The sequence below is a fragment of the Accipiter gentilis genome, chromosome 2, assembly GCF_929443795.1.
Source record: "Accipiter gentilis chromosome 2, bAccGen1.1, whole genome shotgun sequence".
NCBI lineage: Eukaryota > Metazoa > Chordata > Aves > Accipitriformes > Accipitridae > Astur > Astur gentilis.
In genome coordinates this window covers 27,508,276-27,533,732 of record NC_064881.1, presented here as the reverse complement: position 1 = coordinate 27,533,732, position 25,457 = coordinate 27,508,276, and the positions used below count along the sequence as shown (strand labels likewise).

The 25,457-nt window shown below is 39.7% G+C and overlaps 1 protein-coding gene across 1 annotated transcript; it reads right to left on the bottom strand.

Moving 5' to 3' along the window:
* Positions 1–2,278: 2,278 nt before the first annotated feature.
* OTUD6B (OTU deubiquitinase 6B) lies at positions 2,279–14,138 on the bottom strand. The gene is made up of 7 exons (XM_049825217.1): positions 13,996–14,138; positions 11,283–11,437; positions 9,205–9,300; positions 7,467–7,779; positions 5,812–5,873; positions 5,011–5,117; positions 2,279–4,471 (listed from the first exon to the last, which is right to left on the bottom strand). The coding sequence occupies exons 1-7, from the start codon at positions 14,084–14,086 to the stop codon at positions 4,387–4,389; spliced, it is 909 nt and encodes a 302-aa protein (XP_049681174.1). The 5' UTR covers positions 14,087–14,138; the 3' UTR covers positions 2,279–4,386.
* Between the last annotated feature and the right edge of the window lie 11,319 nt (positions 14,139–25,457).

Below are 25,457 nucleotides of genomic sequence, written 5' to 3'. Positions count from 1 at the left end.
ACTGATGAAGTTCAGGGAGCCTTTGCAGAAAATGTAGCTCCCTAGGAACATTTTTTATTTTCTTATTATTTAAGCTTATGCACTCCAATTTTTCTAATTTGTAAAGAGAATAACGCTTTTCAATTGACAATGTATTTATTTAATCTGGAACATAGAGACTACATCAGCTTATTTTGAATTTTACCGAACATTTTTTTTTGTGCGTGAACAATTCTTTTATGATATACCTGTTTGTAACATAGGGAGACAATTGCTAAGGAATTTAGTTGTATTCAAAAGTACGTATGGCATATGCTTCTAGTGATTAATCACAACCCATCTGCTGCTTTTATCAGTCTCTGAAAACAAAGGAATTGGTGGGTTAGTGTTCTTACTGGAGCCAAGGAAAGCACAGAAAATGGCTTCTGTATTTCAGATCCTATTTTTAAGTCTGCTCAGCTACTTACGTAGATTAAGTAATCAACACAGGCTGCTTGTCATTCATAAATACATCACAGGAGATGGGCTAAGAGATAGAAGAAGGCAGGTTGTGTCTTAAAGACTAAAAATTTGTACTTGCAGCAGTTCCATGACCTATGAAAGATGACGGCCCAAAGTGTTGTTTTCTCTACCCGGATGATGCAGATGAGACATTCTGACTTCCACTCTCACCCCAGCATTCGGGGTATCTCTGTGGCATCCAGCATTCACTCCTTTGGCATGAAAGCTGTTGCACCCCTGAAGATGCCACTTATCCAGCACATCTATAGCAGTATGTCTGGTCAGGATTTCCCAGAACATACGCCACAATTTGTTTGCACTCCGACCACCTATATCATCTAGGAAAGAGACGCTGCCTATCTCCACTTACTCAGCTGTCACATCAGTGAATTCACAAGCTGCAAGGTGAGCAGTGCTGGTGAAGGAGGAAGGCTGGAGAACTGGGCAAAACCCATAACCCCAATACCAACAGCAAGATGCAGTGCCCCTACCCCATCTTCTGCCAGCGCATTTCGCTACGGTAGTTCTCAATTTTGAATTCCTAACAGTATTACACTCAAGCATAAGACAGCAGGGAGAGACGACCAGCCCACAGCATAAGATCTGCCCAGTCAGGCCGCTGCCAGCACCTCTTACTCCTTGAGACAGAGTAGGAACACAAGGGATGTGCTCTGCCCAGACCTAAAATTTCAGCCTTGTTTTGTTCCCGGGGCATGTCACAGCTCCTGTTGACCTGCCTGTTAAAAAGAGGAGACGGGAAGGACAGAGAAGGACAGAGCAAAAAGTGCCTTTAATGATCATTTTGCCTCGAGGCAAGTGGTTGTGAAACAAATTCCCCTCTTCACAGTGTTTTAGCTTTGGTGTAATACTTTAATATATGTAAACACAACAGGTTATGAGAATTGTACAAATGCGCACAAGGAACATCAGTGCTTCATTGCATTTTATATTATTTATTTCTTTAAAAAAATCCTTGAAGTCATGGAACATTTAAATGATTTCTGACAGGCCTGCGCTCCCTCCCGCTGCTGCCCACCTCCTGCCCGGTTTCTGGCACTGGCTGCAGCCCACACTACCCGGGACGCAGGGGAGAGCGGAGACCGGGTGCAGACTAAGCGAAGGCGACAGGGATGAAAGCTGAACTCCATCTGCAGCTCCAAGAGGAGGCCAGTCTCTTCCATGACCCGACTTGCCCAACTGTACCCATTGCTTTCAACAAGTTCTTCCCTTTAAGAATACTGTACACAATTTATTGCAGATCACTAGACAGTTTCCTTCCCACTCATGGGAGCATTCCTACCGGAAACTAAACTCTAATCTTGCAAAAAAATTACCTAACAGCCCTTAAAAGAAATAGTGGCTGAAGAAAACAATGCCAATGAATTGCAGATAAAAGGAAGAAAAGCTACTTAAATACATGTAAGCTCAAAACAAGTAGTGCTATTTTGCAGAAAAAATGTAGCCTGACAAAGAAGTTAAAAGCTAAATTGTGAAAAAACCCTCTCAGTTTCACTTGATTGTTTTTATGTATGGAGAAGTTAAATAGTATTTTCAAATACAGCTTTACAGAAGAGTTCAAGTTTAACTGCTAAAACACTGAGGACAAATTTTGTTTAGCAACAACTGCATTTCATAAAGAGTAAAGCTTTGTCTACTTGAATAGGAATAGAGAGTTGTTGGAGAATTCATACTACAGTAGGACCCTAAAGCCATTAAAAATTAAATGGGTAAACTTATTAATACTAGGAATTAAGACATGAACAATCGAAGTACAAAATAAAAAGTGACCACAGCAAGATTTGCCACAAATAAACCGATTTATTACTTTTTGGCAAGTCCCATACAGCATGAACAAGGATCTTTCGCTCACTATATTAAAACATTATTTCGCTTTATACAAACTGTAAACATCTTCAACAGGACAAACTGTTGGTACAGACATTCCACAATTCTGGCATCTTTCCTCTGTCAGTTAATCAAACAAGAATGAAAACCCAATAAACTAAAGAATATTTTTCACAGGGTATCTATAAAATGCAGCATGTGCATTTCATATCATATGAACTCTAAGCAACACAGAGAAGAGTATTTCTGATTATTATTTTTAGTGAAATTAATAGTGGTATCACATATATAAACACTTTCTCTATACTGTTGTATCCAATTCTTTGTTTAAAATTAAAAACATCGTTTTATACAAACAAGGTAGTAAACCAAATTGTACAGTACACCAGCTGCTATACAGCTATATTTGTTATACTGTGTCAGATAAATAAGGATGTAAAAACTCCTGATCTGGTTAATACTTTGTTTTTCTGGCAGGCACCAGTCTAAAGAAGTCATAATTCAAGTTCCGCTTGTCCAAAACCTCCTGCTATAATTGCCTGATTTTTTCCCCCCTCCCTCTCTCTCAAAGTGCTTTAAATCAGACATAATCTGATCCATAAAGTGAACACTTATCTCCTTCTTCTTAAGTAAGAACAGATTTTCCTTTCTAGTTTTTAAGTCCCAGGATGTCAATCTGCTCGCTAGCTTTACTGAAGGACTACAAGATGCACGGTTAGCTCATAATCCTCAAATCAGGGCAAAGTTGTTTAAACTTGACATGAACCACTTTTCTCCACACCAACTCATCAGTGCTAAAATACAGACAATTATCATGTTACTGACTAAGGCTTTAAAAAAAAAAATAAAATCACTTCTATTGTTAAAAAACAATTGCATTACAACTTTGGTTTCAGTATGCTGCTAATTTTGGAGTCACATTTACAGTGACTTAAAGACAAAAATACAGGTTTCTAATGTAAAAAGTCAAGCCATATTAAAAAAAAACACCTTTCAAGTGTTTCTGTGCATCATAAGGAACTATGAAAAGAAACTTAATTCTTCTGCAGATCACCTTTAAAGTTACTCACAAAACCCAAGGTGGTTATTTTCACACCTGTATGCAACCAGCTGTTTTAAGTATTATAAAACATCACACTTTATTTAGATCACAAAGTGCTTAGATCAGCAGATCCATAAATGACAAGTTCAGGTGAGTTTCACTGCCTGAAGTGAGGACACTGAGGAGCTTTTTGTTTGTAAGATTTCTGTATCATTGAAATGCACAGATGAAAGACTATGAAGGATGAACAGCACAGTTAACTTGCATTAACATTATGATGCATAGTCATAAACAATGCTCTTCCTACAGATTCAGTACCAGGAACAGCATCAAGCATTAGTTCCTACTGTCAACTGCAAAAAAAATAAAAGAGAAGTCATCAAAGCTTGGTAAAAAATCCTAGATGGAAAGTCTTTAAAATAAAAAGCTTGTGCAATTCATCCAGCCAAGCAAGATATTCTACTACTGGATTTGCCTCCAGTTCTTCTCTGCCCAAATAAAGGGGATCTCTACTACAGCATTAAAGCTAGATCCTGATAGAATTAAAGAAACACTGTAGAGGTTATTCCATCAATCAAAATAAAATAAATTATTTTAAATGCCTTAACTCTTCCATGATCATCAAAATCTGACAGAAATAACGTAACAGGAACCTTCAAATAACCTTAATTCTTCAGCAGAAATGCGGATTAACCGAAACACTTACTACTCAGTATTTTCACTGCAGCATGGGATGAAGCTCTATTAAAAAAAAAAATTCTGCTCTACACAGCCACCAATTTAGAGAAGATCTTTTAAACGTAATTAATACCAACAAGTTCAAAATACTGTTGTGTGGTTTTGGTTTGGTTTTGTTTTAAATCAAGAGCTATTTCTGATTTATAGTCAAACCTTGTATGTCTTTTTTTCATTTTTAATCCATTCCATTTAGTTTCATTTTCCAGTCTGTCTGGGAATTGTCTGGAGCCCAACACAGCAAGATGCAACTGTTGCCCATGTGGATTTATGACTTTTATATGCTAGCTGCCGTTTTCTGTAGCAGCATCTGTTAGAAGTTTTACCGAATTGTAATGTTCTCCTAATCCATAGGCATGTCTCATATAACTAAAAAAAAAAAAAAAAGTAGTTACGGTATTAGTGTTCAGCTTAACTAAAAGTATACATCATGCCAAATATTAACAGCACTGGAAGATAGCTTAAATAAATTCAAGTTTTAGCACAGAAAATATATATGGTCATTAAATAGGTAAGTATTAATAAATACAGGTTTTAAATTCTGGTGACTTCTAAGCACATTGACATAAACTTTTAAAAGAAAAAAGTAGTTTCCTGTTGCATCTTATACCAATTTCACTATTATTTTGTAACTATGTAACAGGTAAAATGACCTTGTAGCATTCTATAAAGCAGTGACTGAATCACACTTCAGACTGTCAGCATTTTAAGAACTCCAATTACAATATCTTTAAACTACGTGTGTCAATCATAAACACAATTTCTGACCTGCAAGATCCTTATTCAAGCAGCATTTCAACATCAGATAGATAACAGAAAATAAAAGAGCAGGTAAGAATCAAAGCTGAGCCCTCTGCTATAGAAATCAAGTGCACTAATTTTAAAAAGGCATAAAATAACATACTTACACAAGTATTATTGGTTTGCCTGAATATTCTTCACCAACAATAATGGGAGGGGAATCCATTTGCACTACTTCAATAGGTGTTTGCAAAATGTGCGACAAAGCCCTTAGCTTTAAGGCATAAAAACAAATCAATAATAGGATTAAATCCAATTTAAGGAGGAGAGGAAGGCATGGCATTTAGTTTTAGCAGACATGAGTTCAGGCATAACATTTCAAATATGTTAGAAAATAAACTTTATTAAAATAAGCAAAATTATCTTAACTTTTTAAGCTTTAATTGAAAACAGGTTGCCTTAAATTAATCATTATTTTGAGGATACAACACAGGTAACATTGGCCTAGCTTCAGTAATTTGTGACCACTCTTTCATAAAACAATAAATAAGACACAACCTAAACCAAATATGTATTTTCTCAAGCTCAAGTTCTGGTTTACATTACAAAAATCTAACATTGCTCCACTCTAGTCAGCTTTCCTACCATCTAAGTCTGCATAATAAAACACTTTCTCCTTAGAAAGTCTTCCCCCACTTGTATTGTCAATCCCTCTAACGATATTTAGAACTACTGAATTCATTAACTTGCATGTCGTCAAATACATCAGAATCAGAACAGCAGCACACCATCAGAAAAACTACTAATTTGGGAAAAAAATTTATAACCATAGGAGAAAGTTCTTGATAAACTATTTGTGACTACATTCCCTTATGCCTTCAGGTATTCTTTCTCAAGAAGCCCTTTTTTGAAGGTATATTCACCCACTCCAGAATTTCACAAATAAAAATTATCAATACAACACTTACCTCCAGCTGACCACCCCACGCAGCTGTACTTGCTATATCATCACAGTATTTTTCAAATTCCTCTGCAGGGAAAGAAAAGACAACTTTTAGTACTTCTCTTACTTGAGAGGAAGCAACTGAGGAAAAATACTGATTGTACAATGAAGACCTAGAACCTGAAAAGTCTAAACACATTATACAGAAAAATAGGTATGTTCACTGAAAAGAAGAAAAGGAAACTAAAGACACCAGAGGCCAAAAAAACCCTGCATAACTGTTTTAGAAAGAAAAATTAAGACTGAAGACAAGAATAAAAGCAAGTATGGTAATAAAAAGAAGTACAGGTTTACATTTTCAACTTTTTGTTCAGGGAACTGTTAATAACAAGCAGGAAATTGCATACAGTTTTCTTCCTGTTAAGTTTCAGAGGATGCTGTTTTGACACCCTAGAAAAGAATGTGATAGGAAGTAGTATGCTTAGCTCTTACTTTAGCTAGGTGTCAGGTATGTTTTTAAAATCTTGTAACTGTATGTAGTTCAACTGTTGTTGTTTTGTTTGGGTTTTTTTTTTAACTTTCCAAAATAGCTGCCTTGTTTTTAACCTCTGAAGTACTGATTCCCAATAGTTCCTTTGTCAACCGCTAAATAAACCTCTTGCAGATCATGTTCTACAGAAACCAAGCTTTCATATTTATAAATTACAACCCTTCAGGCTTCTGAACCCTATGAATATATTCTGATAAAGAACGAACAGATTTTCTGAAGACTGCTCAGAATAGTTTTTCATACATTCCCCTTATAACAGACTTAAAAGACAAAAAAACCTCAATTCCCTGCTGCTCTGCAGAACTTAACATTGAGTCTTCTCTTAGGACACATTTATCCTGTGACAATTTTCTCTGTCAACATGGGAGAGACACCTCCCACTTCACAACAGACCCCAATCACCAAATGAAATCCACAGCAATAACTATTAAATGACTGTGGCAGTAAGGTAAAAAAATTTATAAAGTCATTTGCACGGTGTTCCAGACATGCAGTAAGAAATTAATAAACCATGAATTGCTCAAATAAGTACATAAATTCCATTTAACTGCATTTACTCAGCCTACACCATTGCTTCACACTAAATGCCTTTATATTTTTTAGTTTAGTTTTTTTATAAGAAAAGGCGCCAAAAGACCTAGCACGACCAGTGAAAATAAAGGGTAGAATAAGAAAAAGCATCTATGCAAACTATTATAAAATGGGTTTACTTGAATTTCACACTCATTTTTAACAGCCTTCCTATGTAAATTGAAAACACCAATACAAAAGTTGACAAAAAAAATCATCTGTAACCTGGTAGACAAGCTATTTATAATACAACTTAAATCACATCCCAGTTTATGATTACCATCTAGTAACCAGCAAGTTCTGATATTTTTTTTTTTTTTTAATGGGGAATAATGTTTGCTAGATTACTTAAAAAAAAATATATTGTGAAGATTCAGGTGTACCAAGTTTCACAGCAGATCATAATTCTGTGTTCCAGAGTACACAGCCGAACCAACAAAGTAACAAAGTTCAGGAACAAACACCATAATGGGTTAGTCCCAATTCAGCTGTAACTGAGAATGAGAGTTATCAGAAATAATCTTAACAGTTTTTAAAATCTCTTATGCCGTAAGTTTTACCTCTGCTATACATGTCTCCAGTACCAGGGTTTGTAAGAAATGGCAGGAAGTCATCACAGTGACTTTGCATATACTTTGCTGTTTGGTTCCTCAGAGTTGCAACAGTCCAGGAATTTTGGCAATCCTTGAGCTGATCTTCAATAGCTCTGTACATGCAATGGCCATCTGAAGGGATCTGTTTAATCTCCAAGTGCCTTGCTGCCAATAGGGAGGCAAGTTTCTGACTTTCAAGATGTCTGGCACCCGTTAAATTTTCTATCTCAGCTTCAGCTATCCTTTCTTCTCTTTCTCTCTCCAAGGCAGCTTTTTTTTCCTTAGATTAAAAAAAACACACAAAAATTACATCAAATGTTAAAATTTAGAAGATGTCTGTACAGTTCTTGGCTTAGTGCTTGCTTCTAACTCTTCAAATGTTTTCTCAGTACATTCATATCTGTGAAATGTTCTCCCGAATCAGCACTACCAAATCTTAGAGACCTTCTAAACTCAAACTTTAGCAAATGGTTAAGTGAGCAACATAGCATTAACTGCCTCTGACACCACACCCAATATTATGTGACAGGAGAAATCTTAATTATATCAATGTGCAAAATAACACTTTACAACACCTGTTCAAAGGCTATTAATAGTAGTAATTTCTTCAGGATCACCTATTTCACCACACTGGCAAACAACTTAAGTATGGAAATTCTAATTAAACAACAGAAAATATTGCTCTTTCATAATAAGTGTGAGATCTACCACTTACGCATACGATTGCATAATGGCGCTCATGTCATGAAACTGAAACTCCCTCAGGCTAGCTACTATACATCATAAAAGACTGCTCCTAACCTAAAGGATGGATAAGAATGCATACAGAGAATACTAGAGGGGATGCAATAATGCATAACATGGCTTTTATGAATATATTGTAAGTTTACGCTTAAGTTAACAAGGGACTATGAGTCAAAATAAACAAGAAAAATAAAAAGGAAGCAGTACAGAGAATGATCTTTTCACTTTCACACTTAAAATTCACCACAAATCAAGACCAGACTGGTTTGGGCGACCGCAGTAACAAGAGTTTCTAGTTTGCCTAGACATGGTGTGATGAATTAAGAACATCCTTTTTTCATGTTTGTTACAAGGCAGCTCTGCAGTAGTGATTATGTACCAGGGGATGGACTCTGCAATAAAGCAGTGCTCCTCTGGCCCTGAACCAACATTCATGCAGGTACAATGAGAATGTTAATCCATCGCAATTTAGCATCTGAAGTTTAAAAGGATTTAACCCTAACAGCCTGGACACCAGGTAGTGTTTCTTAACAACTCAAAAACTTACAAGAATTTCAGTATTAATGTTCTTTTGTTAAATGTGTAAATTTCTACTGCTTGCATATTTTCTATGTGTATTTTACATTATTTTAATTCAATTACTTTATTTCTTCATTAATGTTTTTAGTGAAATTCTTTTAAAAACATTTTCTTTACATCATGTACTTTTTCTGGCTCCCATCTCCTGACCTATTCTGATTCCCAGCTCATGGCTGAGGGTAAAAAAGTACAACTATTTATAAAATGCTTACATATCTCTAGGTAGCAGCTTTACAGATTTTCAAGGCACCCAGTAGGTACAGCATCAATATTGAATTAGCCAGGTAATGTCCCCTGCAAAATTGTTTAACTTTGGTTATTACAGTTAAGTCAGTATAACTTCAATCAAATATTTGTAAAATTTTTAAATGTTAAGCCATACCCGCCTCTTCTGTGCTTTTGATATTCGAGGATGTTGAATCTGTTGCTCTACTCCTTCAAGCTCTAAATTTGCAACCCCATCAGCTATGGAATCTGTCTGAAAAGAAAAAAAATATATTAAATGTTCTTATTAATATAAATGATAACCAAGATGTGCATCTCCTAAAACAGTTTTAAGTTCTGTTCCTAGGTAATTCCAGGGTATATTTATGAAGTTTAACCACAAAGATCTGTGTACAGCACAGAACCTTTCAAAGCCAAAAGTAAAGCATTTCACATCCTAAACGCTGTCATGCATTTTATTACTTTTTCTGTAGTCTCAACAAAGAGACAGTTATGAACTGTGCATCTAAACTTTAATCTGTGCGTTCTCTTGTAAGCTTTCACACTGAAGTGTGAACACTGCTTACGAGCTGAAAGGGAAAGTTTTCCTCACCATAGCAGCCAGCTGAAGAACCCAAACAGCCATTAACAAGTTCTGTGACAATTAAAGCAGGAGAGGGCTCCACCTTCTATACCAAAGCATAACCAGCGGTTGGAAAAGACAGGGAGTTGACACTTCTCAAGAAAAATGACAAAGCTAAGCCCGTAACAGAATGAAGTAGATGTCACCCTTGGAAGCATGGACATGTTTCAATCCAAATAAAAAAGCTGAGAATTGAAAGAAACTACATATCTCAAAACAAAATCCTCTTAGGCAAAGCTAGGTCTAGGGCAAAGATTTTAGCTTGAAACGTCCTCCATTGTAAAGTTTGGACAGCTCATTCAGGAAAATAAAACAAACTCTTGAAACTAATCTAAGATACAGGTAAACAGAAGCATTAAGTTTAATGCTTATGCATTAACCACCTGCTTAAGCATCTGATTAAAAACTACTACAGAAGATTGTTATAGGGTCATAACTCTTCCAATGTAAACCTTCCCCCCCCCCCCCCCCCCAAAAGGATTGTCAACAGATGCTTCTCAATCAAGTCTATTTCCCTAAAAGTCATTCAGAAATATTTCCATTCTCATTTTCAAACAAAAGTACTTTCTGCTTAACTCTTTGTTAGGTCACTAATCAGAAAACAGTTAGTCCAGAAAGCATCATGCAGACAGGTCTTTGTGTTTGGTTTCTTTAAAAAGACTTAAACAGCCAAAAGAGACACACTGTTAGGGAAACACTTAAGGAGATGTATGAGCATGTAGCATTAGCGTCATTCACAGATAACTGTATTGCACCAATTTAGCCATAAGCTCTAGTCCCATTTAGAAAGTAGAAAGTATATGAACAGGCCTACATGAGCAGGCCTACTTGCACAAACAGTCCTTAAATTCAGGCACATGATACAAATAGAGTTCTTTTCAATACTGGATATACAGAACTAAGTCTATGGATTGCAAATTCACTATGACAGGAGTTTGCAACACACTACTTAATTAAGTGCTAAAACAAAGGTGAATTTTTGTATGTCACTCAAGTATTTAATAGTATCTAGTTTACTCAGGTGGTCATATTTCCTTCAGCTAAATTTGAATAACGCTAAGCCTCTATTAAAAATTAAGTGCTTTGCCATCAAACAGCAAACTGGAAGTACGTAATATGTAGCTATGTTGCCAACACGGCAGAACAGCAGCATTTAAGACAACAATTCTCACCATCACAGAAAGTGCTTCTTACAAAAAGGTCAGTTACATTCTTGACAGAATTGCAAAACAAAACACACTATATCAGTCAAATGCCTATGGAAGGCCAACAATACCCTAGCAGTCTACATAAGATAATTAGAGCAACAATATAACAAGAACTTAAAAAAAAAAAAAATTCTTTAAGACAACTGAGCTACTAACGTAGCCTTAAGAACAAAACCAAATACTACTCAACAACAAAAAAATCCCCACTGTTAAACGCCCCTCCACCCACTGTATGCAATGCGCACCCACCATAACAGCTGAATCTTTCCAAAGGTGAGAAGAGTTACTAATACTGTGAGGAAAAGGAGAAATACTTTAAAGTGTTACTTCATTATAATTTTTAAAAGTTAAAGAAGCCCTAACAAATTGTATCTGTACAACTGCAGCTAAAGTTAAGCCACCTACCTTATTCTGTTCAGGTGAAGCTTCCTTCAGCTGCTTTAATTCCTCCTTGTGCTTCTCTTCAAGTTCTGCCTCTAATTTGGCAACTTCATCAGCCAGCTGTTTTCGTCTCTTTTTATCATTCTTGGGAACAGCATTTTTCATGCCTTGAATTTTTGCTGTTAGAGAAGTAGTGTAATAAAACATTACCTCCAAGTATAGATACTCCACAGTCATTGCAGAAAAGAGAACTGCAAGTCATACAGAAAAACATTTACAAGTATCAACCTATCAGTATGCTTTAACAGTTTAGCTATGAGACTGCCCATTATGATCATCACATTTTAAAGCAGCTACATTTTTCTTAAAAGATGCAAACGTTTTATCTGAAGAAAAGAAAAACTTGTGCCAAGTTACTGTTATTAATACTTATGAACTTTATCAATGCAGCAGACCTCAGCCTGTTGCCTTCAAAAAAAGATTATCGTCACAGGAAAGATGTGTAAATTTTTAATCACACAAGCAGCAGATTAAAAGTAAAAACAGAGTTTACTTGTCCTTAAAATAAAGTTTCTAAAAGCAAAATGGGTATTCAAGAAGTAAAAAAACCTTCAACCTGCTTAAATTCCATACATATTTTTAGGCTGTAAGTCAAGGCTCTATTTCCCAAATCATAGAATAGTTTGGTTAGAAAGGATGTCCGGAAGTCATCTAGTTCAACCTCCTGCTCAAAACAGGGCTGAATTCAAAGCTACATCAGGTTAATTCAGCTTGATCTGGCATTTATTCAGATGACTGTGCAAAGTCTCCGGGGATGGACATTCTGCAACCTTTCTGGTAAGTTTTTTTGCAATGTTTAACCATTCTTATTGTGAAAATATTTTCCCTTTTTCCTCCCACGAGGAATTTTTGTGTTACAACTTTTAGCCATTGTCTCTTGTGCATTCTCTACACTTTACTTTGAAGAGTCTGGCTCCACCCAATACACAGTGGAAACTACAACCAGATCCCCCCCAGTCTTCTCTTCTTCTCCAGGCTGAACAAACACAGCTTCCACAGCCTCTGCTCTTACATGAACACACCCTGCTAGCTCTCCTCACTTCTGTATTCACTGTTTTATTTACAGCACCAGTTATTTAACACCCTGCTCGCTATTCATCACCTGAACATTTCCCTGTCCTTCACCCTTGACTACACAATTGAGCTGAAGATGATGGTGATGATAATGAAACTCTTCCAAGAGGAGGCAGCAAGAACACTCATACTGGAAGATTTATGTTAAGCATTCAGCCTCACAGATGAATCAGCTGAGTCTGACAGACAGAAAAGCAGTTTTGTTCATAAAAATTAACATAATGGAGGAAAAGGAAATCCGGGACTTAAGAGGCACACACAAATACAGAAGAAGAGTATATGGGGGGTGGTGGAGACAAGGATCATCAGCTGGAGGAGAAGCTGGATTTTCAGATGCAGAGATCCATCTGATGTTAACTCTTATGAACAAACTGTTTTGCTCTCTGTCAAACAGTTAATAATTGCACTTACCAGGAATGTATTTTTCAAGTAGGAAAATGTGTGCCTATAGGTCACCTGCCTCTCCTACCTGGGAAGACTGGGGCTCTGTCTTCTGTATACCCCTCCCACCTCTGGGTGGCAGAGGACTGCAATTAGATACCCTCTTATAACCTTCCCTAGGTAGAAAACCCCTCTGTTCCGCAGCCTCTCCCAACCCATGTGCCATGTGCTCCAGCCACCTAACCACAGTGCTTGATTCCTACCTCTCTTCAATTTCAACCAAGCTTGAGGGAGGAAAAGGCATCTCAAAACAGTAAGTTCATATAGATTTAATGACAAGATGCAGCCCAATAGTGTCTCTCCTCTTCTTTAACCCTCCAATTGATAGGAGGCTGCAGATCGGCCTATTTCATTACATACCAAAAAAGCCAAGGAAGAAAAGGGCCGTATCAATACGGCAGCAATGAGAAAGGCTTAACAAAAAGGTTATAATCAACTACGAAGCTTAACAGAATCCAGATAACTACTTAATTATATTAATCTGCTGTAATAGGGTCATGAACAGCTCATATGCAGCACCGTAAGACCACACAGGTCTTCTCCTACAGATGCTTCACTGCGGCTGGACAGAACGTGAAAGCTCATTTCAGATCAACTGCGCTCTGAACGAAGAAACACAGCCGTCTGTCTGGGCAGCGAGGACCCTTATGCGGGCCTTTCAACCTAAAACGCCTTACAAAACCACACCTTCTTTAACTTAAAAACGAGGTAGCAAAACGCTAGCCTAGCGTTAACGGCTCTCACGCCCTGTGAGGCTCCCGAGGTCACAGGGAGGCAGGCTCAGCGCGCCGCCGGCGGGGCGAGAACCACCGCGCCCGGGAGCGCAGCCCGGCCGTGGCACCTCCGCCCAGACGCCGCGCTCTCGTCCCCGACATCCCCGTCCCCTGGCGAAGGCAGCGCAAGGGCTGCTCCCGCCCGGCCCAAAGCCCGGCGCTGCCGAAGGCGCCCCCCCCGCTCCCTCCCAGCTTCTCCCGCCGCGGCTTCCAGCTTCGCCTCCGCGGAGCGTCCCCCCGCCAGGTTCCAGGCTGAGAGCGGCGCACCGGGCCGGGCCCGCCCCGCGTCTCCCCGCCGCCACCTCCCCCCCACCCCCGGCGAGGCGGGCGCCTGAGGGATCGCTCTCCCCTCCCCCACCCGCCCTTCGCCGGGCCGCGCCGCCCCTCACCCTGCAGCTCCCGCTTCTCCTTCCGCTGACGCTTCACCAGCCGCTGCAGCGGCCCGTCGGCCCCCGGCTCCTCGTCCCCGGAGCCCTCCATGGGCGCCCGGAGGCCCGCGCCCGCGGGACGCCCTCACCCCGCGGCGGCGGCGGCACGCATGACCCCCGACCCCGGCGCGAGGCGGGAGCTCGCCAAGCTTCCGGTCGCGCCGCCCCGCCCACTGCCCGCCGCCCTTCGGCCGCCGCCTCAGCCGTGAGGGGGGCACGGGCGGCCCGGGCTTCCCCTCCGACGGGGCTCCTCCGTGTGCCGCCTGCCTGCCGGCCTGCCGTCTCCTGCGGCCGCCCCATGCGCCCCGCCGGCGGGACAGGCGGCCTCCGCCCCCCTGCTCCTCAGCCCGCACGTTACGGGCCGCGAGCTCGGGCTGCGGTAGGGAAGGGGCAGCGTTTCTTTGGCTCTCGGGTCGTGAGAGCGCCAGAACGGCGGGGGAGGGCAGGGCCGTTTTTGCGGGCAAAGAGACACCCGTTGTTCTCCCCCCCCCCTTTTCGGTCCTCTGGCGTCACGGCGGAGGTACTTGCTCTTACCTCCTGCCCTGTGAGGGACTTCTGCGGACGCGACTTCTCTGAGAAAAAAAACGTGGTACGTTTAGCCCAAGTGGAGGCAAATCCTATTAAAGAGGAAGGCTGGAGGCGAGAAGGGAATTGGTTAGGGGTTTTGCGTGATTAATCACGTTAAGGAAAAAAAAATATTTGACGTGTTTGCGCAAAATACACCGTGCCCTGCGTGTGCAAGTTTTTTACCAGAAGTTACCTAAAGCTAAAAATTACCCAGAAAGACTGCCGATTTTCCAAGTTGTGATGTTTGTGATTGTGCCTCCTCACCACTGTGAACTTAGGGCTCAGAAGGTGTTACGTTTTTATTACAGGAAAATCCAAACTTCCTGGTTGAGGTCAAATCCCCACCTCAGACTGGGAACTACAGATTCTTGTTGAGTGCTGGTGTGGAGTGAGATGCTTTTCTGTTTGGTGCAGTCACCAACATTATTTTGTGGAATGTTCGGTTCATCCGGGCAAAATACAATTTATAAACTTTACTATTTTAATTGGGTTTAAAATTACTAAACTGAGAAAAACTTTGGTAATGGAAACCATAAGTTTGTGCTTAACTGTTACAGCATTGCTATTCTACGTTTTTATCAACAGAACCTCTAAAAGAATACCTTGCTGGAAGTATTTAAAAGACATGTAGATGTGGCGCTTAGGAATGTGGTTTAGTGGTGGATTTGGCAGTGGTTGGTTAACTGTTGGACTTGATGATCGCAGAGGTCTTTTCCAACCTAAATGATTCTATGAAGTACACTTTCAAGTGCAAAGAAAGGAAATGGATCTGAAGCAGAATCATAAGATGATGGATCAAACTCTCTTGCTGTATAGAACCACCCAATTTGTAGATCTCCTTTACAGTTCTGTCAAAATGCAAATAACTTTCAGATTTGTATATCAACACCTGGAAGTATATTTTTCCCTTACCTCCACCTGCTTTTTCCAGCCTGTTAGAATAAAACAGATCACAGACCAGCTAGGGAAAAAAAGTCTCATCCAAAAAGAATGAGAGGGGGACGGTTGGCTTTTAGCTAGAAAAATAGTTTAGCAATGGAAGTTGCTAGGGTGGCCCTGTAAATATTTCTGTATACTACCAGCAAATCCAGAATAAGGGCAAATCCGGGTTAGGTTTGCCTTGGCTAATGTATATATGTGATCTGTATCAGTTTGTCAGTGACATAGATTTGTCCACACATGTATGTATATATGAATATGCTGGTATTTAATACATGTTCTTAAAAATGCTGTATATTTAAAAATAATAAACACTGGTTTATACCTTTTGCATTTTAGTTTCTTTTAGAACTTTATAAAATTAGAGCAAAGAAAAAAAAAATATCTTTTTACCATAACAAGATGCTGTAATTAGATGTTCGGACATACAATCCAATCCATCCTTCAAGCAAGCTGAGCTCTCCAGTGTTTTGGGGGACTACAGGCTTAAATCTTTCACAAAAAAAGGTAGCGGAGGCTCCTTCCCTCCAGCGGAACTGTCCCCAGTCAAAGGGGATACATCCAGTGAGGTCCCTTTAGCAACTACTGTTTTTAGTCCAGACTTCTGCCATATCTTTAGCAGTAACCTGAAAGAATAAATACCAACAACCAAATAAATACCTCAGGTGACCAAATGTGAAGTGCTAAGTGATGATGAAGGTAGGTTGATTAAAATTATCTTAAGATATGCTAGCCTCATTTGAACAACACCTATCTTAATGCAGAACGCAGGAATGGAGATTTTAGGGCACACCAAGTATGAAGGAGTACATTTTAGAGAGTAGTGGTATGATAAACTCGGGGCTGGGGGCAGTCGCGCTGCACAGCTGGCTAAAGATGAGTTTCCTCTGCTGCTGTGAAACCTAGAACAAATGAAAACTATGAAGAAGAGTGCTACCCTTGCTAGCAGCAGGCCACAGGCTCAATGCCAGCTTCACAAGGTCCCAGTCCTGGCCTGTGGGGCTTGTTAGCAACCTGTGGTGAGAACCTGCCCTGTGAGCTGGAGCTTTGTGCCAGATGGCTATTATGAACTGGAGTTTCACATGGAATAATAGCAAAGGCCTTGAAAATATCATTGAAAACAGAGGACCCAACATTATAAACAGCTAACTGATGGCCAATTACTCCTTGAAAAAACCACAACATCACAAGTTACGAAGATGACTGAGCATAAGCAAAGGAAAGCAGCAGGAGGAGGTTATTTGCTGAGACCTGAGAAAGTAATGCTCTTCAGTATCGCAAGGTATGCGTATGGCTTAGGAGGTGGAGACCAAAGGCTGCTGGCTGTTCAGAAATCCTCTTATAAAAGGAAAAAATTCTGAATTTGGGGAAACTCATCATGGGGACTTGCAGTCATGACGTCTGCGTGGGATTGCCAGGGCTGCAAGCTGCCTGCTCCAGGGGCCCTGCCTCTCCCTGCCTGCTTGCCTCAGGATCCCTGTCTCCTCAAGGGCCTCTTGACCTGCCTGCTTATCAGGACCATGTACATCATGATTGTGTTCCCCGCCCCCCCCCCCCCCCTCAAATTCTGTGTATTTTTCCTCTCTGACACTCTTAAAACACTTAAATAGAGCCTTACTGCATGTAAGCACAGCTTGGCTAATTATGATTCCTGGGTAGAAATGGTGGTTTAATAGATAAGGTTAGAATGAAATATAATGGTTAGAAGCTGAAATGAAAAAAAAAAGAGAACTGAAATCTGAGGTAACTGTGAAGCACTTTATCTAGGATGTGATAGGTTCACTGTCACACAAGTCTTTAAATCAAGACCGAGAGGCTTTCTCTGGATATGTGTTAGCTCAGCTGTAAGTTATAGGCTCCATGCAAGCAACATTTACTGGCGTTCTCTCAGAATTCAGAGAAGTGTGGCTGGATTACCATAACAGCCCTTTGTGGTATTAAAGTTCATGACTTCATTAATCTGTTTTGTAGGAACTTGAACCTCCCATTGAAGTCAATGATAGCTGTAAGATGCTCTGTACTAAGCACAGTCTGTGTCTTACACACTATCAAAGTTGAAACTTTCAGAATTAAGGGGCACTTTTGAAATGTGACTGATTACTGTCAAGTTAGTCACTGAAGCCAATGACTGAGGGTTACCTTTGATACCAGCTGACTCAGTGAATTAACCAGCTGCTGCGTTCTCTTTCTTGCATATTTCTTTTCTGGGGAGGAAAGCATGCATGGCTATTTAAAGTATTACACTTCAACATCCTTTCTAATATCTTTCTCCCAGTGGTTTCACAGTGCTTAGTAAGCATGTTGAAAATCAGGAAGGTCATCTGTTCATTGGTATTTTATAAGTAAGTAGAGGCGGAACCCCTGGTACTTCTGTCGCTCTAAAAATCTTGATTTTGTTTCTTCAGTTGCAAAACCGGTAACGTTGTGTAGCAGACAGTTTTCATGACAGCAGTAAAGAATATCCAAATCTTACTCAACTAAATGATATAAAATATTGGTCAAGCAAAGAAGCTGTCTTTCTACTTTTAGGTCAGTGTGTATCTCATTCCCCTTCATTATCTCCAAGATGTTTCTTGCTGAGCCTTAGAGTGAATTATAGACTGGTTGTAGCCATACTCAAAACTCTTTTAATGTGGCTCTGTTGTTTCACTGACGTTTTGTTAAGAGTTTTCTAATTTACATACTACATAACCAGTCAATCTGGGTCACTTGATCCCAGATACTGAAGCAAAAGTGGCTAAACTTTCCTTTATGCCATAAAGTTGGCTAGTACTAAGATTTGCAATTGTGCTACATGAATTAAGGAGTATACATAACTTTGCAATGAAGCCTCCACAGAACATGAAGATCAACATGGCATGTTCTATTAGGCTCCTCAAATCCCCTAGCATGGTATATGTACTATATATTTTTGTCTGAAAGTTCACTTGTATTGGCAAATGAACTAGCTGAGCTTTTCCTGTTGTTCATTTGTGTTTGCTGGAAACAGTGCTAACAGATTTTCACAGCAGGACATCTGCAGCTAAGATTCCTTCCTCATCTGTGAAACTGTTTTCCAATAATTTTTCAACACAGATCTATCTGACAAGTGTCAGGACCTAATGCAATTCCAATCACTTAATAAAATCTGTAATGAGTCATATTTATCAGTTAAAATAGTTGGTTTTATTTCTGGATTTGACATTTTGGAGCTCACAAAAAGCAGTGTATTTACTTTTTCTATTTGTAGCACCAGAAGGTGTAAAAAGAATCTCAGGTCTCTCTTAATTCAAACAGATTCAGGGTCACTCATTATTCACAGTGCTCTTACAAACACTGGGGTGCAGAGAAACTGTGGCTGTTACCTGGAGATGTCCTTGATTTCTATGAAGGCTGCTATTGGGAAATGTGTGTGTTAGTGCTAGCACAATTTTGGCAACCTCTGCATGTCTTGTGAGCTTTGCAGTGTTTTGCTTTCTTACATCTCAGCAGCTGGAATGGAGAGATTTCATGAAAACCCATGAGTCTGGATTTTTACGCAGTTTTCTTGGCTATATGACTGAGACATGTGACCTATGGTTGACAAGAGGTGACTTGAATGCATCCTAAATGCTCAGAAAGAGTAAGCAAAAACAAAAAGCCCAGCTCCAGCTCTTCACACTGCTTTTCAGTAGAAAAATTGTAAAAAATTGGACACTTGGGATTTCCAGTACTTAAGTACAGTCAATGCATTCAGCAGAGACCGTCAGTCGGGTTTCACAGGGTTAGCACTGAATGTCATTACATTTTGCTGGTGTAGTCTTGGCAAGAAACTTCGCCAATAATCCATGCTCTGCTAAACCCCTTGAAGCTGCTGTCATTTTCACTATGCTCTTTATTTACTTTCTAGACTGTGGAGTTGCCAACTATAGCTTGTCTTATTGCTATAAAACAATGAAAGATTGTGTCACATGTTAAGCAGACATTTTTTTGCCAGGTAATTTTCCCAGATCTCATGATAATGAAAGAGAAGAAAAGAGGGACCCTAGGTACACCTTAAACTGCTAAAAAATATAACTGGATAGTTACTATAATCTCTCAGACTCTCAAAGTAGCATTCAATAGTGAGCATTCCAGCTAAAATTGCATTTTACTTGTACATAGACTTCAAGACAAATATATGACTAAATATTTGTACTGTGATTCGTGCAATGTAATTTCTTATACCAATAAAATACAATTACACCTTAGTCCAGACCATTGCTGTCCAGCATACAGACCACTGGTTAATTCTCTCCATCATTGTCACAACTCAACCAAAAATACTTGCCCATGTCAGACAAACTGCTGATGTACTTGGGGAGAGAACCTACACATGCATGCATGCATACTCAACAGCAATGGGGGGATTATAGGAGGGCACAAGAGTAAACCTGCTGGGTGACGATCCTAAGTAAATCCCGCTCGGTGGTCTGTGAACAGTTTTAAATCCCACCTAGTGTACAGACCCCCATACGTTTAGATCTGTAAGTAGGACCTTCATCTACAATACCATGCAAAGAACTTGTAGCTAGGAGTAAGTTTTTTGCCCTACTAATTTAATGTTTGAGCACAAAAATGAGGAAGCCACCAAAACAGATCCTTAATTAGCTATGATACCAGAAGCACCTTTAGTATGGACATGGTAGATAGTACGATTACCAGAAAATCTTTATTCTCAGATTCATTTTTTTCCAAGTTGCTTGTCAGCATGCAAGGTTCCATCAGCAGCCCTGGCGCTGCTCCATTGGGTATGACTGGTCCCACAGGCTGGTGGAGCACGGTCTGGCCAGGGATGAAGCAGCAAGCTAGACCCATCCTCTAATCCCAGCGTGGGGCTGCTATTACCCTTCATGGGGCTGAGTACTGGAGCCCACCCCTGGTGCTGTCATATGTTGGGTACCCAGGGAGGGAAGAAAGGAACCTGCCTAACCTAAGTGCCCCAAGGACAAGGAAAAGACAAGCAGAAGATTCAGAAAAGGAGTCTGAAGACCCAGACATGGGGAAGGGAAAGGGAAAACTCTGACCGAGAGCTGTGAAAGGAACATTGGCCTAGAGAGATGATGGTTGGAGAGAGAGAACATGGCTGTGACAATGGGAAGGAAAGCCTGGAGCTAGCACAGAAAATGGAATAGGGAATTGGAGAAGGTGTGTTTGACAAAGGGAGGGGAATGTGTGGGACAGACTTTTTAATAGGGCCTGTAGTGATAGGACAAGGGGTAATGGTTTTAAACTGAAAGAGGGTAGATTTAGATTGGACATAAGGAAGAAATTTTTTATGATGAGGGTGGTGAAACACAGGAACAGGTTGGTCAGAGAGGTGGTAGATGCCCCATCCCTGGAAACATTCAAGGTCAGGCTGGACGGGGCTCTGAGCAACCTGATCTAGTTGAAGATGTCCCTGCTCATTGCAGGGGGGTTGGACTAGATGGCCTTTAAAGGTCCCTTCCAACACAAACTATTCTATGATTCTATGAATTTTAAAATAGGGGATGAACAATGGGACCAGGACTAGTCAGAGAAGGAGAGAGAGAATCACTGATCCCTGTCACAGATAGGTGGAGTTGGGAGACAACTCTGGCAAGAAGTAAGGCTGCAAGAGATAATTGGGATAAGCTGAGTGAGAAGCAAGAGAGAATCAAGGAATCCTGTATGTGGAGGACAAAAGTAAGAGGTAAAACAGGGTAAGGACCTGGAGTGGAAAAACATGAGTACTGGGGCAAGGAAATGGTTAAAAGAGATTAACAAAACAGATGGACGAACTCCAAAACTCCGCAGTGCAATCCCAAAATGAGTGGGCAGCACAAATATTTTGATTGACATGCAGAGACATTGCTGCACACGCTCCAAAGAAAACTATCGCACTATGTTCAACATTTACAAACAAAGAGCTGATTAAGTAGTTGATGAGTTTGGCAACAGACTTTTGTTTGCTCTTGCAGCATGTTGGAGTGAACACCCTCTACATGGAATGAATTATGACTGTGTTGTGGAGAAGGATGAGATGGAATAAGCCAACAAATGATTAGACAATGAGCACAATTGAATTATTTGAAAAGGTGCAGAACATGGAGGATAGAGCGCTTGGTAAATGAAGAGAGTAGGTCAAAGGACTCATAAAGCTGTACATTATAATGATGGGGCTGAAAGTACAAAAGCACTACTTCAAATGTTTCAAGCCAGTGTCAGTACTTAGCATCAGCCATCTTTCAATACTTCTCTCAAACTGCTTCATGAATTTTTATCTCTAGATTCATAGAATCTATTAATAAGCACCTGTCAGAGCTCTTATACCTTTGCAGTCTATCATGCAGGAGAAAAAAGAAAATCCAGCAGTTTCTCCAAAACCAAAGCAATAAATAAAAAAGCTGATGTGTATTTCCATTCATCTTACTAAACATTTCACAAAAATCCTTTTCCATACTTATAAGAAAGTGATACTTACAGAAACAAATGGCATTATTCCTTCTGGGGTTTGGGGTTTTTTTTTTTGAGGAGGAAAGCTGCTTTTAGGGTTTGAATCTGTGGCAGAACTGAATTTTCCCTTTCCTTGGAAATCCTAAATCAGTGCCTTTGAACTCCAAACTCTTCAACTTCCAATGGCATGCTCTCAAAAATATGTTGGAGAGTTGTATTCATTCTTACTCTGTCATCTGTTCTAGTAACGTGCCCGGAGATGATGCCATGTCTGATCACTGTTAGATGCTAAGGACATATTGAAAAACATAGATATAAATTTCTTACAGAAGGTGGTTGGGGGTTTTTGTGATCTGTAATAGATAGCGTACTAGAGACCTCAAATGGTTATTGCAGGTCATCTGGGAGGGGTTGTGGGAGGAAGGCAGAGCTGGAATTGTAATAGCTGCCTGCAGGAAATGAAGGAAGTGGAAGTTATCCATACTGCTATATGCACATTAAATAGGAGCATGATGGTAGGTCTTCCAGCTCCGCAGGGAGAGAGCAATATATTATAACCTGACTAACCTGATAGCAAGATCACAAGAAAATTGTGTCATTAGCTCCCAAAGCTGATGCAAATCAAAACAGCTTTTGCAAAGATAGACTAGAGCAACTAAGTCTCTTCCCCTACCCCGATAAAAAGATCACAGGAATCATGTTTTGTGCATAATATGCTGAGTAACAATGTGCAAAGACTCCATATTTATTAGCTCTTCATTAGGAGAACTAACTATAAAGATGCTGCAATGGCATTAAGTACACTCATTTCATTGCACCTTTTTCAATTGTATGGATCTCAAAACTTGTTTGTAGTACTGGTAAAGGGATTTTTTTCCATTCAGTTGTTACCTTAATTGCACCATTTTGCATTCTTTCTCCTTGTTATACGTCCTGCATCTTTTCCTGACAATCTTAAATTGGTCAGTTGATAAGTAGCTCCCGCTTTGTTTTGACCTTTCCCAGGAGGATATTGGATTTTGTATCAAAAAGCTGTAAATTATTATTCTGCTGAAAATCACTCTACTATTGGCATGCTTCTCACATCTTTTCCATCAACGGGAGAATAATGTACGTTTCCACTTTTCCAGTTTCAACTTGTACTGATAAGATCTAAATACAGACAAAAAAATTTATTTCTGTTATTTTTATTCTTATAGCAGGAAATTCAGCTTTCTAGTAGCTGGAGTCCCTCCAGACTTCTGATTTGTCTGGTTTCTCATTGCTACTATGTTTTTGCAGTTAATTACAGTTTCCTCTTTATTGGTGGCTGTGATTAGGCTAGCTGTTGCCACCCTTGCATCACACGCTGAGACACACAATAGGACTCCGTATCTGTAAAACTAAATTATTTCTTTATGAAAAGAACCAATTAAAGAGGTTCTGCAGGTGCAGCCAATATTTAGATGCAAACATGCAAACAGCTTAATTTCTGGGTATCTACAGAAAACTTATCCCCCCTCAACTTCTTATCTTTCCCATCCACTTATGTGGAGGGTTCCGAAGACACAGAAGTCATGAAGAACCCCAAGCCGTAGCAGACCCAAGCTCCAGGCACCTGATGGTCTTTAAGAATTTAATTCAATTGGATTTCCAACATCTGCGCATTTCTTCTGCAGCAACATCTCTTTTGGCAGCTCCCAGTAGTAAAGCTTGTCTTGGAGAAGGGCCATCACCAGCACTCTCACTCCCCCAGTCTGATTTCAAATGTTTACTTCCAAAGTGCTGGTGATTCAAAGATCGCCAGTTTGATATGACTAGTCTCGATCGCATTTGAGTACTATGTTAACAAACGCAGTTAAGTTTAAAAAGCAGCACCATGCCACTTCAATCCACACAAACCATATCTATGTGGAAGAATCTTTGCAATACCATTTGCAATGTCATCATGAATCTACTAAGCATTAGATCATCAGCAAGGCAGCTACTTATCTGAAATGGAGATTGATGTTCACATAGAAATAGCTAGAGTAACAGGCCTTGTTGATCTTTTTTATTCTACTAGACAAATAATGAATTTTGTTAATCACTTCATCCACTCCTGAAATGGAGCAACACTTTAATGAACGTGTTGCATGAAACGAGCTCTGGCTGAAAGTGAAGAAGGCTGCTCATTGGGACTGAAATGGCAATTCAGGTCAGACAACTAATTATCCAAACTGGAGTTTGACCAAGATGCTGCTATTCTTGTGATACGTGTCATGGGATAGCTCATGATCAAAATCTGTTGTAACCTTGACTTCAATTTTAAGCTCCCTTCTTTATACTTAGTCTCCATCTGGTACCAGGAGGGTACAAGCAGCTCTGTTCTTCCTCAGAGCAAAGGGTGTCATCTACTGAAGCACCAGAAGTAACTTTAGATCTTTACCTATTTTACTTGGATGTATCTTATCTAGGTATTAACTGAGGCTGATATTGCTTGGTTTCATAACCAAAGACTCAGAGGTGTTTCTGGCTAAAATGTAACTCCAATTGAAACTGAAAAAAAATGCTCAAGTGAAAGTGTAAGACAACTTTTTCCTTGTTGTTCCCCCCCCCAAACCCCCACCCTCAGAATTAAAAATCAGAGATCAAATTAAAATTGTATATGATGCCAACATTTAGAAGTGTCTACAGATTTAGAGGTATCTAATTATGTCTGTAATATCCATTCAAGAATAGAAAAGAAAGTAGAAAAAAGGAATTAAAAGTTGTTCAAAAGCTACTAGTATGATACCATTTGACTGACATTAGTAAACAAATGGAATGATTTTACAGAAGGAAGGGATCTAGATACAGGTATTTATTGAATCGCAGCCTCTGACATATAATAAAGGAAGGAATCTTGAGTATATGTAATGTGATTAGAAAGAGATGAATATATTAAATTAAGATTTTTGAATGCAGCTGATGTCTTCAAGATGACCAAGAAAGTGCTTAGAAGTTATGGTAATACACTGATACGGAGCTGGGCTGGAAAGGAGTTTAAAACCCATAAACAATTTTCCTGCCAATCAAGATTACATTTCCCAATGTGAACTGCTTCTGAACTGAGACTGAAAATTCCTCTATTATTCTAAAAATAAGGTTAACTAGAAATAGCACCAAGACTGTAAAAGAAACGACAGATGTGCAATCAGGAAAAGATGATAACAAGAATAAGCTTTACAAGAATCACAATTCCAGTTAGGAATAACAGAAGAGGTCTCCCTTTGTGTAAATGACATCTTTACCATGATAATTTCTGTCTGTCACAATCTACTGTAGTAAAATTAATGCAATCCAGTAAATTGCAGCTTTGTAACTGCAGCCTCCATGGATATATTTGCATGAGTGCTCTGTAGTGACAGGAATAGAATATATGGCATAAAAAGTTACCAGAAATAGACTTGTCGAGTCACTGGCCAAACGCTACCCATTGCTTTTGGGAACAGAGGGTGGCAACAAGCAGAGGCTGTCAGTGCAGTGAGTGTGACCGTTCCTGC

Coding starts and splice junctions, on each gene's coding strand:
- OTUD6B (XM_049825217.1), bottom strand. CDS start 14,086: ATGGAGGGCTCCGGGGACGAGGAGCCGGGGGCCGACGGGCCGCTGCAG. Junction 5,874..7,466: donor TGGAGACATGTATAGCAGAG/GTAAAACTTACG, acceptor CTTTCCCTGCAG/AGGAATTTGAAAAATACTGT. Junction 5,118..5,811: donor CGTGGGGTGGTCAGCTGGAG/GTAAGTGTTGTA, acceptor TATGCCTTAAAG/CTAAGGGCTTTGTCGCACAT.